This window comes from Alosa alosa, chromosome 9, assembly GCF_017589495.1.
Source record: "Alosa alosa isolate M-15738 ecotype Scorff River chromosome 9, AALO_Geno_1.1, whole genome shotgun sequence".
NCBI lineage: Eukaryota > Metazoa > Chordata > Actinopteri > Clupeiformes > Clupeidae > Alosa > Alosa alosa.
In genome coordinates this window covers 13,273,142-13,288,982 of record NC_063197.1, presented here as the reverse complement: position 1 = coordinate 13,288,982, position 15,841 = coordinate 13,273,142, and the positions used below count along the sequence as shown (strand labels likewise).

The following is a 15,841-nucleotide window of genomic DNA, read 5'->3' as shown; positions in this document are numbered from 1 at the left end:
TCACACGTGCCATCTCAAGACCCATCCAAATCTACATGCACCCAGTCCCAAAGTGCGAGCACACACACACACACACACACACACGATCTCACACATATGGAGGTATTTGACAGCTTGCTCGGTCATCATGAGGGAGAACATGTGAGTTCTGATCCCTCCCCTGGTGCACCACTCCAGAGTGTCTAGTGTCTGATATCACACCGTCTGCATGTGCCATTCTACACGCTCACACACACATGCATACACACAAAGACACAGACACTCACCAACACACGTACATACACACACATACAGACACCAACCCCCGCGGATCACGTTGCCTATCATGTGTACGTCTCTCTCTACCTCTCCTCTTTCCCCCTCTCTATCTGTCCCTTTCCCTTTCTTTCTCTTTCCTTCATCCTCTCTCTCTCTCTCTCTCTCTCTCTCTCTCTCTTCTATCTTCTATCCGTCTCGGCCCAGAATCCTCTCTGTCAACTCTGCCCCTCCTCCTTCCTTCTCACTTTCAGATCAGCAATCTGTCCCCTCTCACATCCTGTGATGAATCTGGCAACAAGAGTCAAGAAGAGATGGAGAGAGAGAGAGAGAGAGAGAGAGAGAGAGGGGAGAGGGAAATGGTTCAAAGTGTCTTTGCTGCTGCTAGTCCTGCACATCATGTCTATACTAGAGTCTCTAATTGACATGCCCGCAGTCTGGTCACACACACACACACAGTCTGTAATCTAAACAAATGGAAATTGCACATGCACACAGCCTCTAGCATTAAAGCATTATTATATTTGCCCGTACTATATTTTATCCACACTGCCAGGGTCCGTAGATGGGCATTATGTAGACATGCACCAATCTACTGGAACACACTGCAAGCACGTGTGCATGACTAGGTGTGCATATGTATGAGTACACAGGTGTGTGTGTGTGTGTGTGTGTGTGTGTGTGTGTGTGTGTGTGTGTGTATATGGAGCTGTGTGTGTGTGTGTGTGTCTGTGTGTGTGTGTGTGTGTGTGTGTGTGTGTGTGTGTGTGTGTGTGTGTGTGCGCACATGCGTGTGTGTGCGCATGTGTGTGTGTGTGTGCGCACACATGCGTGTGTGCATGTATGTGTGAGAGAATGGGGATGTCGGTGTTTCACGTTCTGGAGGACCATGATTAGCCTAGCATGGAGTAGCATAGCAGGGGAGTTCTAATAAAAATGCATTGACAAATACTCTCTCACCACACAATCTGACACTCGCGTACTGTATACACACTCTCGCTCTCACACAACAACACAAAGAGACTGTTGCTCTGTTATCAACACACACACACATACACATTAGGCACTCTCACATACAAACTCACTTTCATACTCTCACTCAAACAAACCAACACACTCTTTCACTTTCAAATGCCTGTGAATACATACACACATTTACACTCATGAACAGGCACACATCCAGGCAAACACACTCACACACACACACACACACAGTGAATGGGCACACATGCAGACATAAACACACTTATGCAAACACAATTACACAAACACAACACACACACTTTCTCCCGACAGGGCGAGTGAGTGGACCTGGTAATGCAGGTGCCCACATCTGTCTAAACACACTTAGCAGCGTCGGCACATTAGGACTCCCAGATTCCCTGATTCAGACAGAGCCTATTGCTCAGAGTCAGCTAGAAAGGCCTGTAAACTCCCCCAATTAGTGAGGAAATCCACACCTCATGTTGACTGACGATACCTAGCTCAGCTGTGATTATAATTTGGATGGCTGACTATGCAACATTAATTGTAATTTGTAATAATTACTTGAGTTTGTTCCTGTGGTTTATTTGATAGAGCTGAATAGACCTTAAGACTCTTCCTGTTGTAGGAGTTTTGCTGAATGCTGGCTGCATGGTAGTTTTTGCCAGTTGTGTGTTAATTGCATACTTGCTGTGTTTTAAGATGCTTAGCTTTACACAAAAAAAATCCCCTTGGAGAGCTTTGTCTCATTGGCTTGCTTGTCTTGGCCCATAATTTAGTTTAATACGTATTTATACTGACTTTACTGAAGCTCATGTTTATGCTTCCTCACCCGTTTAGAGACATGCAGGCACAGGTCTGTGTGAATTTGAGAGAGAAAGGGAGTGTTTGTGTGAGAAAGAGAGTTAATGAGAGTGAGGGAGTAAGTAGTCCTGTTTGTTGAGGGTTAGCGATAATTTCAAAAACACAAAGAACCAGCAGAAGCAAACAAATTCATTTCAAATGTTTTATTTTGAGCCACAAAAAAAATTGTGAACAAGTAGAAATAAATAACATCAATATTCAGCCCTTTGGCATTGTTTTTTTTTTTTCTAAATTCTTCTTTGTTTTTATAAAGTGCTTCAAAAAGAGATACTGTCCCTTACCCACCCAGCAAAATCCCCAATATTCAAATGTTCCATCAAAGTCTGTAATGTTTCATCCCACAAACTGAAAGTGGTGCATCACATATGATTGTACCAAATAGAAATTATTTGCTGTGACCATTCAAACCAAGTGAGTGAGTGACACTAACACACACACACATACACATTGTGGAGCTTTACAAAAAAAGTGCCTTGCTTCTCCAGCAGCTCATCAATTGGACTTTCTTTTTCAGGGACACGAGCAGAGGCTAGCATTAAGAGAGGCAAAAAAGGTGGCATTTGTGCCACTGAAAGGCAACTAAAAATACCCTCTGCCGCATCCTTGAGAGTCGCTGTTGCCAGGAGAAGATATTTGAGTTTTCATAGCTGATGCACAGTGTGTGTGTGTGTGTGTGTGTGTGTGTGTGTGTGTGTGTGTGTGTGTGTGTGGGTCTGTTTCTACTCAGTCTCAGACAGCCCTCTTCAGCCCTTTAGTACTACGGCTTTTTGAAGACTACACCTCCCATGATTCTGCTGTGTAGGTACAGAATTCAGAGTCTAGTCTGTCATTTAAAAACAGCAGTCCACCAGCATTAATGAAGGTCAGAGGTCACACGTCTCTGCATCTTCAGCTGGCTCTGCGCATCTCATGCGACGAGTTGAGAGTTCAGCAGTCGCCGTGCTGTCTCGACGGTAAGGCTAAGGGCTCTCTGCACTCGAGGCACCCGAGGTTTCGAAAAAACCCATATGAGGAGGAGGCTGACCAAAGGTGTCCATTTCTCTCTTCTCCCATGGCTTCACCTTGTCTTGCCTCTCCTTCACTTCATGGCAGCCGTAAGCCACTCACTTCATCCTTCTTGTCATCTGTAACTTTGTCTCTCTGTCTCGCTCCTTCACACGGAGGTGACCGTGCGCACCTTGGCCGAGAGGGCCTGCTTGAAGCGCCTCTTCAGGTCCTGCATGTTGGGGGACTTGGGCCGGGGGATGAGGGGCGAGCGGCGCTTCTCGGACCCGGCGGAGGTGGCGGTGCTGCTGGCCGAGGGGAGGGCGCCGGCAGCAGGGGGCTGCTTGGCCAGGTCGCGGCACAGCCGGTGGAAGGCGCCGTGGACCTGGCTGTAGTCCTCGCTGGCTGACACCTCGTAGAAGCTGCAGCCCAGCGCGGACGCCAGGAGGGGACCCTGCTGGGCATCCACCCGCCTCACGTGCAGCAGGTCGGCCTTATTGGCCAGCAGGATGACGGGCAGCACGCTGGCTCTATCAGCATGGGCTCGGGCTACGAGTTGGTGGAGTGGACCAATGAGGTCAAAGCTGCGCTGGTCGGTCACGGAGTAGACCAGGACAATGGCGTCAGCCCACTGGATGGAGCGAGTCACATGGTCAGTGCAACCTGGACCATTTGCTGTGACCTAAAGGAAGACAGAGAGAGAGAAGGAAGGGGTTAAAAAGTGTAACATTCAGAAAACAGTGACAGATTTTTTCTTTTTGATCTGCCAACAAAACAGCTCCATTTGCGGGTTCTATAATGAAGGGAAATCGGAAAGAAAATCTGAAAAATCCTCCAAGCTAAGCACACCTAGTGCAGCGACCTTAATTCGAACCATGAGCCTATCAAATATCTGGGGTTGTTATGCAACATGTCTGGCAGCCCGGGGGGGGGGGTGGTAAACTAGGCTACTGTTTTTTTGAGGTTATGAGCTATAGCATTGCACCAATCCAGCTCGCCTCCCATGAGACCACTGTACGGTGAAGGTGATTGAATTGGCTGAAGTGCTGGACGTATCATTTGCCCCTGGCTCGGATTGCGACTGTACAGAGCAGGAAAATTAGCCGGCCAGACTAACAGACTCTTGCACCCGAGCCAGAGAGAAAGGGGGACGGGGGAAAAAAGCTGACGGTTCGCGGTTTTGGACTACTGCCCAGACGAGGAAATTAACCTCGCGCACTTATCTTGGCTCCAAATTCTTCAGACTATGGGACTGTTGAGGAGAAAGCCACCACTGAGCGATTGGATCTTAATTAAATCAATTTTCCTCTCTAATTCTCAAAACCGCTTTGCAATTACGGGCTAGTGCAATTAAAATGATATTAAAATTAGTGGCCCCTTCATATACTGTTGGGTGGACAAATGCCCCAAATCCGATTTAAACATCAAATACGCACTTGCTTTCATGGTTTAAGTTGGATTGACGTATATGAGTGCATTGCACCGAGACAAACACTATCCTTAGGCTAATTGCCCCGAAGTGTTACAAAACGAATTTAGGACACAAAAGGGTTTGCAGAGACAAAAGGCGAAGGTATGCAGTCTGCAGCTGTTGTTAACTTAACCCGTGGACTAATGATCCGTGCGTTTAGGCTAAGCTGTTAAACTTTGTTATTATATAGTTTCATGGCTAAAACATTAACAGCAAACTTACATGGATGCCTGGTGTGTCCTGAACTTGAATGGCCACTTGCTCATTGTCGATCTGGATATCCCGAGAGTAGAGGTTACCTGTTGAAGCAAAATACGGATGATTAGTCCAATGACACTGTCAATCAATGTTCAATGTGCACTGAGCGATTGATTGTGTCTGAAGTAGGTGCTCAGTCTTACCTGCATTTCTCTCATAATCACCGATGAATCTTCTTGTTAGAAATCTCACAACCAGCGCTGCAGAGAGCAAGGAATCAGAGTCAATACACAGCTGCAATTCATTACATTGGTATAGATGCGTTTTCTGCTTAAAGTTGACAATATAAGTAAGTAGTTTAACTGTAACTTACCAGTTTTTCCAACGCCGCTTCCACCAATCACTGCTATTTTGATAACCCGACCAGACGGGCACTCCGAAGTTGGGTACTCAGCGATGGTGGACATATTTTGAATGAGACGCATTTTGAGGATATTTTCCAGTTGAATTCCAAAAGCGAAAAAGATATCACAATATCCACAAGATCCGTAATTCAGATCAGACGAGTCCTTCTTTGGCGTGTGCGAGCAGTTTATAATCCCGTTGTTGTGCTGAACAGTCGTTAAGAGCTTGTGAGTGTGCTGTGAGGAGCTCAGAAGACTGTCTGTGCGCTTTAACAGGCGCTCAGGGGTATTTATAATCCTGCTGGAGCGCTCTTCTCTGATTGGCTAGTACGATCAGCATACTTCCCAACACAGCCCACCTCATTGATTCACGTGTATAGCTGAACCAAACATACGGAGGAAAGAGAGAGAGAGAGAGAGAGAGAGAGCGACAAAAAGAGAAAGCGCTCAACAGGTGGCTCTAGCTTCAGAACTGACAAAACATCCTTTCTTCCAGGGAAAAGACGTTCGAAGGAAGGACTGGAAACACATCTGACCCTTATTTGAGTGATTAATGTTATCGATGAAAACGAAATCATGTTTAGATAAATAATACTACTACTAATAATAAACATATTTATTTCACAAGTGTCAATGTGTGCCATTTCGTTGGCCGCATAAGACAAGCTCTAGAATCCTACACAATTAGTCATCTGTCGCACTTCTAAAGAAATCAACCGTTCTCATTAGATCAGAGGCAAAATCAGTTTCACTCCGAACTTTAGAAGAAACCACATGTTTGTAATTTAGCAAGAGCCAGAATCTTTGAAGTAGCCTATTTATGGTAATACAATTTATCATCATCAGTCAGCACCTCTAGTGAATTATTCCAACTTCCCCAATGGTATAGTTCACCATTATCTAATGTAGGCCTATCTTAGTCTTGGATTATCGCATATTGCCCATAGCACACTACTCTAATGTTCCCATACACTAGTGTTTCTCAAAGTGTGGTCCGGGGACCACTGGTGGTCCGCAAGCTATCCCAAGTGGTCCGTGAGCAGACGTGGTAAAATATTATATAGATGAGTTGTTTGCAATATTGAACCAACTTGAACTAATGTAAGCTACTCCGTTTGAAATCATATGAATCCTCTGACACAATAAGAAAGGTGCAAAGACAATTAGCAAGGTGGTTCAGTGATTAGGCCTATTGTGTAATATACAGTTGAAGTAGGTCTACTTTTTTGTTTTAGCTAGGTGGTCCGTGAGTTTTTTTTTTATTGGTTAAGTGGTCCTTGGTCTGAAAAAGTTTGAGAAACACTGCTATACACACATACACACCACTTAAGGAATGAGCAATGATTGTGAGACTCTAATGTATGTCTTCTTACATACAGATGGTTCATCAGTGTTGCGTCCATTGTGTGTTAAGTGTAGTGTGTTGACAATCCTATACTCTGTCATGGACTAATGTCAGAATGCATCGGGCATACTGTGCTGTGACAGGCTCCAACATGCCCCTGGATCTCAGTAGGGGAGTGGATACATGTGGATACCCCCCCTCTAATAGCCCCACACACACACACACACACACACACAGACTGTAATAGGGGTAGGCAGGCCCTTTCAAAACAAAGCCATTATATTTAAATATTCGAATGTAAAACAGATTGCGTAGCACACCAATGCAACACAGCACTTTCACATCTGTAGGCTGATACACACTAATGTGTCTGTTGCATATAGGGGATTCTCTGGAGTACACACAAGCAATGCACTTATTGCTGTGTTATACTGTCTGTGTCTATGTTTTCATCTGTGTGTGTGTGTGTGTGTGTGTGTGTGTGTGTGTGTGTGTGTGTGTGTGTGTGTGTGTGTGTGTGTGTGAATACGGCTAGGCAAGCGCGTGGTGAGGTGTGTGTTTAATGTCAGAGTGGTGATGTGTTGTAGGGCCCTGTCAGGATAGTGGGGGTGCCTGCCTGCCTGGAGATCAAAGTCTTAGCATGTTTTTGCCTTTGTAGTCTCACTGCCTCACTATGGTCAGTTACATCTCTCTGCCTCCTTTTCTTTCTTTCTCTAATCACCCTCCCTCCTTCTCTCTCTCTCTCTCCATCTCTTTCTCTCTCTCCCTCTCTCTCCCTCTACATCTCTCTCTCTATCTATTTCTCCTCCATTCTCTCCAGTCCTCACCCCATACATGTGTTCTTACACAAAGGGAATCATGAGGCCTGCTGCTGGTGGCCCACTGAGAAGGAGTGAGGAGCTTTTCTCCCAGTCAGCGGATCAGGCTGTAATGACAGCCTGCCTGTGGCGTTACCCTGCGTAACCCACTATTATCCACCTTTCCTTTCCTTCACTTTCACTCTCTCTCTCTTTCTTTCTTTTTTCTCCCTGGCCCACTTTCACATTACTGACTTCCTCAGTCTTTTCTGTCTGTTTCTCTATGCACCCACATCCCTTTCTCGTTGTCTCTCTCCTTCTTTCTCTCTTTCTGTCTCTCCCTTGCTCTCTTTCTCTCTCTCTGTCTTTCTTACCCTCTCTCTCTTTTTTCTTTTTCTTTCTCTCTCTCTCCGTCTCTGTCTCTGTCTCTCTTTCCCTAGCTGTCTTTCACTGGTGTTCATGCATCTAACTGCACTGGTATTTTTGGCAGCCGGTGGTTGTGTGATTACGGTCTGGTATGTATATTTGATAAGGGCCCTGATGACAGGAGACTGCTGCTGAAATATGAAATTAATGGCTTCGATTCAGCGTCAGCAGACGGGTCTGTGCAGGCTACAATAACCCCCACACCACCCCTATGCCACACTACGCCACACCATGCCACTCGACCCGATCTGACCCCCTCCCTCCTGACCCGCAAACACCTCCACCACCCACCGACCTCACTTGGCTCAGCTCGCCACTGAACAGAATGTCTGTGTGTGTGTGTGTGTGTGTGTGTGTGTGCACTTCTGTGTGCCTGTGTGTTTCTTTGTGCCTGTCTGTGTTTCAAGAGGTCCCTCCTGGTATGTGCCACGAGTGAGAGTGAGAGAGAGAGAGAGTGGGAGGGAGAGAGAGTGGGAGAGAGAGAGAGAGTGGGAGAGAGAGAGAGGCAGGGATGTACTGTTCCCTCTGCAGCACCTCATCCACACAGAGAAGTGTGGCTTATTTCAGTGGCTATTGTCACTCCAAACAAAGCATGAATTCGGTCCAGTTCATCCTGAACCTGCCATACGACGAATCACAGGATCAAAATGGAGAAGTAGACCCCAGTGGTTGAGGTAAACTCTCTAGAATGCTATTTGGGCTTCATCATTGAGTTGTAAGTCACTTCGCATAAAAGCGTCTGCCAAATAAATGAATGTAAATGTTTTTAACTTCTGTCTCCTGGTCTTTTCCGTAGAGAAAAAAGGAGGAAACACCATTTTGTTTTGTTCTAGATTTATCCTTTTCCTCCACTGCAGATTGATTACTGTGGGTGAAATAACACCTGCCCAGGGTAACTAACGTGTAGCGGCGTGAAAGCCTTCACCCCAGGTGCGCTACTGATGCCACTTTTGTTGAAGGTTGCCACATCAGTGTCAGACATTTAGCAGCCCTGTATTGCTGTAACGCGCCGCCGCTAAATGTGAGCCCGCAAGCTTGCCGACAATAGCTGCAGGTGTGCCACAACGACAGCAACATCCACCTGAGGTGAGCGTCCAGGGTGCGATCTGTCAAAGAATTTAACATGTCATTGAGAGCCCGTCAATTATTAGTGCAAATGAGTTCACAAGTATGTGTAGTGCAGAGAGGGTGTGAATTTGAGGCCTGGTAATGTGTGCTAAGGGAAAGGGATCACATGATCACATGATCACATGATCAAAGGGGCTGTTATATATTTTTCCTCTGATATACTTTTGTTGTGTAAGCATGTGTGGACTGGATAAGAACCCTTTCATGCAAAGGATTGAGATTCATGAAACCTTGCTGATCACTTAACACCATGAAGGTAGTTGTAATGGGTTCTTAAGTCATTGCCAAAAGGTGAGGATTTTCTGAGGAAGAAAAGCATTTGTAAAGCATTTGAAACATTTGGATCTTCTCTGTAGTTGTGTTTTGATGAAGCAGTCATCAAATCTGTAACAAGACTACAAAAGGTGAAGCGGTAGCCATTTTGCTTTTGCAGTGACATGGCACATATTGTGTATAAATAAGTCGTCAAGTCACTGTGGCTGTGATACAGTAGCTGTATTAAATTACACTTGGAGTTGCTGTGGTGAGTCAGTATTCAGTCACAACGTCACACAACATGTAGTCGTGTTATTATACCGTTCTGAACTCTATCAAATCCCAGTTGTATTGAGTCACCTTTGAGTTGAGTCAAACTAATAACTGAGTTGAGTTAAGTCAAAAGTCGTCTGAAATAAGCTGAGTATACTTTGAGCTGTGTTGTTGATTTGTGTGGGACGGCCACGCGTAGTGTGCCTGCGTATTAGACCAGCACGGGACCTGTCTCTAGGCTGGTCCGGGGCGCATGAGAAAAGAGGGTGGCCAGTCAGAGGCCCGGTGAGAATCCGCATCAGGCTCAGTCCAGCACGTCCAACACACACACAGCCAGCGCGGGAGAGAGGTGTCACTCACACAGCCGATACAATGGAGCAGTGGGGTGGACTGGGGCTGGGCTTTAGCGTGGAGAAAGGGGGTAATATGGACCTCCCATGAGGGGCAATCAAATAGCAGTAGGAGGTATTAGATTTGGGGGGAGAGGGGGTTGATTGAGAGGGGTTAGATGGAAGACTGGAGATAAAGAGTGTGTGTGTGTGTGTGTGTGTGTGTGTGTGTGTGTGTGTGTGGGGGGGGGGGGGTACTGTATTAGTAATAACATTAGTCGTGTGTGTGTGTGTGTGTGTGTGTGTGTGTGTGTGAAGAGAGAGAGAGGGGGAAGGGAGGGTGGAGGTGTGTGTATGTGTTTGAGGTGGGTCTCTCAAAAGGATGTCCTCATTGACACATTGCTGAGGGCTGATTTCCCAGGATGTGGTTGGGGGTGTGGGTGGGGTTCTGGGGGAAGTCGTTGGAGTGCCCCTCCCTCAGAGTGACCCCCTCTACCAGGCCAGGCCACCTCCAGGTCACCCCAACCAGCCATGAAAGGTGGCGTCTCGTCACGATGGCACAGAGTAATTGAGTCCATTTTCTGCTCAAGCAGTATCCACTGGCGAATGACATTACGTGTTAGTCACTCTCTAGAGTGCCTCATTTGACGTGAGTGTCCTGGTCTCTTATGAGCATACTTGCTGATCACTTTTGATCTCATGACTAATTGATGTTCATGAATATTACCCATTCTGGAGACATTTTAAGATTAAAATTTAAACAGTCAGCAGTGCCTGCATACTACACGGGCATAGGCACACACACCTTAATGCTCAGTGCTACATTAGCAGTGGTTAGCCTGGGATTGAGCAAGTTCTTCCAAGTGTGTGTGTTTGTAATTTTACTAGACTAGCCCCCTAGTGAATACTCCGGGTCAGACCAGAGATTCTACAACTTCCTGGTGCTCTGCATGGGGTGAATGAATATGTTACATAAGTCCAATAACACAGACACATTAGACATTAGGGATACATGGGGCCTCTCTGCAGAATTCATGAATGTGTTGCTACAGCCATGCTTCAGTGACCGTACACATACATCTCCAAAGGGAGAGGACATTTTGTGAACGCTGTATTTGTGAAATGTTGAGCCCCTTTTGTTTCATTTTGAATGGAGTCTGCCACTGTTATTGCATGGGCTGAGCCAGTAATAGTTTGGTTTAGAAGCAGATTGCTTGGTAATGAACAGAAGAACACCACTTTTCATCTTCTAGTTTACCCAAAGTATAGTCATTTTTCCTCCCCTCACAAAAAAGTGTATGGTCCATGAACGAATGGGTGGATCCAGGACTATTTTTAGTCAGCAACCATTAGACACCTAATATGGGGTCACACCATAAAGAAAACAGTTTTAGCTTCTAAAGGGATGGCCGCCTCAAACACAACAGCATGGCAGTTAACACTAGGGAGCAGCCCTCTAATTGATGTTGCTGATGTTTTCAGAGACTCGGTATGCAGTGGAAACACAGGCCACTTAGTAAAACCAATGCCTTAGAAGATGGACGCCTTGGAAGTATACATTGCAAATACACGGTAATGCGTTGAGGGGGCTTGTCCGAGCAAGCCTCCAGTCTTCCCTCAAAGTCACGTTCATTTGATGTGCCTCTCCTCCTCGGCGTCCATCAGAGGCTTAAAAGGATGGTGTCATTGATAAGGAATCCGCGGCCCACCCACTTTTCCCGCAAACTTCCTAAGATCCCGTCAGAAGCCCCCGGTAGATCCGACGGCCTTGTTATCTCTGGTTATCTCTGGCACAACGATCGTTGTTAGCATTTCCGAAGGCCGATGGAAATTCCTTTGGCCACTTTTTTTTTTGTTTTGTTTCGTTTTGTGTTTTGCTTTTTTTGTTTGTGTGTTTTTTGTTCCAACATGCCCTTCACCCTGACAAAGGAAAAGAGGCTGCTTGCTCTTATTGAGATGTAAACACACACAGCACACCGGGCCATCTGCATATCTCCCTGCATGCCAACACATGGGGAAGGGAAAAGAGAGATGAATGAAGGTGGTGATGGTGGGGGGGATCTGTTTGAATTACAATACTCTCAACACCCTCCCACCCCCTCTCATCATCTCTCTCTCTCTCTCTCTCTCTCTCTCACACACACACACACACACACACACACACACACACACACACACACACACACACACACAGAGGCAAGACCCCAGGAATGTGCCCAGGGCTTGTACAGTGAGGGCTTGGCCACTACTGACCTGCTGGGCCAAAAAAACAACATGGAAACTATTTTCAGGAGCCCGAGATAAGTGTTTGCATACCTGGGCCCTTGTCAGCCGTGAGATTGGGTAATGGCTTTCTCTTCTCACTTTTCATTAGTCTTTCATTCGCCTCGCCACCAGGAAAAATGTGATGTGGGGGTGTGTGAATGGGTGAGTCTGTGGGTGTGTGTGTGTGTGCCGTGAGACTAACTGGGCCAGGCGACTGTATGCTAACTCTAACAACTAGATGTGTATGCATGTTCACACAGGTTTACTTAATGGAAACTATTTGTCAGAAGATGCGTGTTTGCATGCTTACCAGCCGAGGTGTGTATGCGTGTGGGTGTGGGTGCGTGTGTATGTGTGATTGAGAGCTGTCTCGTTCTTTGTGTGTGTGTGTGTGTGTCTGTGTGTCGGGGGCATGCTTAAGGTAAAACCAGAGAAGGGATTATGTGGCTTTTCTTCCAGAATGAAGTCGTTATTTGGCTCTCGCACGTGAGGAGGCAACATGCAACAGCTTTCTCGCCCTTAAAGCTGGAAAAACAACCATTTGCAGACGCACTGCATGGAGACCAATTAGGAGGTAATCCAGAGAATGCTGCTTGCTTAATTCTTAGGCAGGAGTGCAGGTGAAATGCACACAGAGGAAAAATAACCCAGATTAAAAAACAAACACACACATTAACCCAGATGAAAGACAACAAACAAAAAAACAAATATATTGTCTGAATTACAGGATCCCCCACAGACATTTAGATTTAATGTGTTTTAATTTAATATTTGTATCTGTCATGATACATTCAGAACCACACGTCAAGGCGTACACACAAAAAACATTTCCTTTTAAATAGTAACTTTACAGAGCCCGGGAGGGGTCATTGCAAGATATTTTTGTATATCGAGAAAATGTGCACTCATTTTAGTAAATTGTAGTCACATTTTAGTATATTGTGTGCTCGTTTTACTACATAGTGCTCATTTTTTGGTCTCATTTTATTAGATTGTGTGCTCAATTTAGTAAATAATGTGCACGTTTTGCTAAATTATGCGCTCATTTTACAAAACTTAAAATGATCACACATTTTAGTAAAATGAGCAGCCAATAAAAGGCGTTCTTTTCTGGCTATATACCAAAAATATTTTTCAATTTGACCCCTCCAGGGTTCCATACTTCATGGCATTCTCTGAAAAGAATATGTTAATGGATTTCATAGAATATTTCTCTGCATACAGTATGTAGCACTCGTACATGTGAATATACCAGCACATAGACATAAACATATAAACAAACAAACTCATTTGGTAAACATTGGGCTCATAAAGGTTTACTATATTTCATGTCTTTTCAAAGATGTTAAATAGCTTAATCATGGAGTCTTGCTGGAATCATTTACCATGACACCACAGCATTGCAGGGTATGTCTGTGTAGATTTGAACTGTTTTCTCTTTCTCTCTCTGTCTCTCTCTCTTTCCCTCTCTCTGTCTCTTTCTTTCTCTCTCTTTCTCTCTCTTTCCCTCTGATGGTTTTGTTACTGCACCTCTGGGCGTTAGGATGTAGCCTATCCTTAGAACAAATGACTGGTTTGACTTGGCAGTGGGAAGCCATATCTTTCTCTCCTGCTCCCTCTTTTCCACTCTCTCTCTCTCTTCCTCTCTCTTTTCATCCCCCTCTCTGTCTCTTCTCCTCTCCCTTTCTCTCTCTGTCTTGCATAGGGAGCCATAATCGTCCGCATCATGGCTCCCGTGCGTATGGGCGGGCAGGTGGTCTCAGACGCAGTGGGCTGCCATAGCCTTAACGGCGCGTACAATCAGACTTCAAACAGGCTCCTATTAGCCGCCTCACTGACGCGCCAATGTTTACGATGTGTCCCGTGAACTCACTGCTGAGGGCACACACACACACGCACACACACACACACACACACACACACACACACACACACACCCACACACCCACATACACACATACACACATACACACACACACACCCACACCCACACACACACACACATACACATGCATACACACACACACACACACACACACACACACACACACACACACACCCACACACCGCACACACACACACTCATACACACACACACACACACACACACACACACACACACACACACACACTGTCTTCTTTCTTTATCTCTGTTATCTGCCTTTCATCGTGTCTCTGTCTGTCTTTGTGTCTTTACGTATTACACAAACACAGATAAGCAAACACATACTCTCACACATTTACGCACAGACACACACACACACACACACACACACACACATACACAAACACAGACACCCACACACACACACACACACACACACACACACACACATACACTCACGCCCAGACACAAACACACACAGGCAAATTTCAGTCAGGAGCAGGGGAAAGATTTATGTGGCTGTAGACTTGTGCCGGAGCACAATGTGCCCCTGAGCTACGTCCGTCTGCTGCATATCCTACTCCTGCAGAGGGAGAGAAAGAGGGAGGGAGGAAGAGAGAGACCAGACCTGAGGCTTGAATGCACACACTTTCAGTGGATAGTGTTTGTATTACAGTAAGATTGTGTTTGGTTGAGAGAGAGAGAGAGTGGATACAGATACAGACAGAACAATTTAGGGAGCAATGATAGTCATATAAGAATTATAGTCATGCAATTACATACATGGTGTACCACACAGACACACAGACACACAGACACACACACACACACACACACACACACACACACACAATCTCTCTCTCACCAGATGCTCAGAAGTCAAACTGTAGAAAATAGCAAAGTAGGCTTCTCTCTGAGACTTTCTCCCATTAACACACGCACACATGCAGGTCAGGATAAACAGCTCACTAGAAGCCATGGGTTGGTGGTGTTAAAACCTCTTGACATTTTCCCTGCTCTCTCTCCTAGATCCCGTGTCACCTGTGAGTGTGTCAAATGGAGTGTTATTTGACATGGCCAGACCCTCTCATATATAGTCTATGGGCCAAACCCACTCCCTAACACTGACCCCAGGCAACAGCCTTATCGGCCAAGTGGACCTCTTTTTATCAGGCTACGATTTCAATGTCAGACAAATGCCTACTTATATGTACTTCTTTGTTCGACTTAGGTGCTGTGCATGTGTGTGTGTGTGTGTGTTTGTGTGCCACTTGTTTGTAATTTGATTGTAATGTTGTGTGTGTGTGTGTGTGTGTGTGTGTGTGTGTGTGTGTGTGTGTGTGTGTGTGTGTGTGTGTGTGCGTGTGTGTGTGTGTGTTTGTTTTAGTGGGGGTGGCATCAGTTGGTGCATTGCATTGGCAGATGTGTTGCTGCACGTAGTGTGTGTTTGTCAGCATATGTTGAAACATATGTGAGAGACTACCACAGCTGTCACACACAGTGTGGGGTGTGTGTGATTACGTACATATGTCTCTTTCTCTCTTTCCTTCTTCCCCTCATCCTCCCCTCTCTCTCTCTTCGCCCTCTTTCTCTGTCGGCACGTGTGGTGTTAATTGCTTTTTACAGAAGCGAGTCCAGATAAAAGTGTATTTCTGTTCAAACAGACAGATGTAAGAACATGAAAGAACCTTTTTCATGTCTTTTGAGAAGACCTAACATTCAGTCCACACCATAGATCAAGGCCATTTTGCATGGAACACATTAAGGTCCCGGAACCCCTGTAACCCCCAACCCTTAAATAAACTTTCAGTGCGCTTTTGTGGACTCGTCCTGTTTGGTGTCTGACAATTCCTCCTTTTCTCTCAGGTCTCTTGTCTCTCAGACCAAGCAAAGAGGACATGTTTTGGTATTCATGTAGCCCTGTGACTAAAGGTTTATAATTAAACTGCCTTCTACTGCTTTCTACTCCACTACTCAA

General features: G+C 45.6%; 1 protein-coding gene across 1 annotated transcript; it reads right to left on the bottom strand.

The window, feature by feature from the left end:
- Nucleotides 1-2,231: 2,231 nt before the first annotated feature.
- On the bottom strand, nt 2,232-5,413 carry rasl11b (RAS-like, family 11, member B). The gene is made up of 4 exons (XM_048252519.1): nt 5,130-5,413; nt 4,960-5,016; nt 4,781-4,857; nt 2,232-3,769 (listed from the first exon to the last, which is right to left on the bottom strand). Exons 1-4 carry the CDS (start codon nt 5,239-5,241, stop codon nt 3,257-3,259), a joined length of 759 nt encoding a protein of 252 aa, XP_048108476.1. The 5' UTR covers nt 5,242-5,413; the 3' UTR covers nt 2,232-3,256.
- Nucleotides 5,414-15,841: the final 10,428 nt, after the last annotated feature.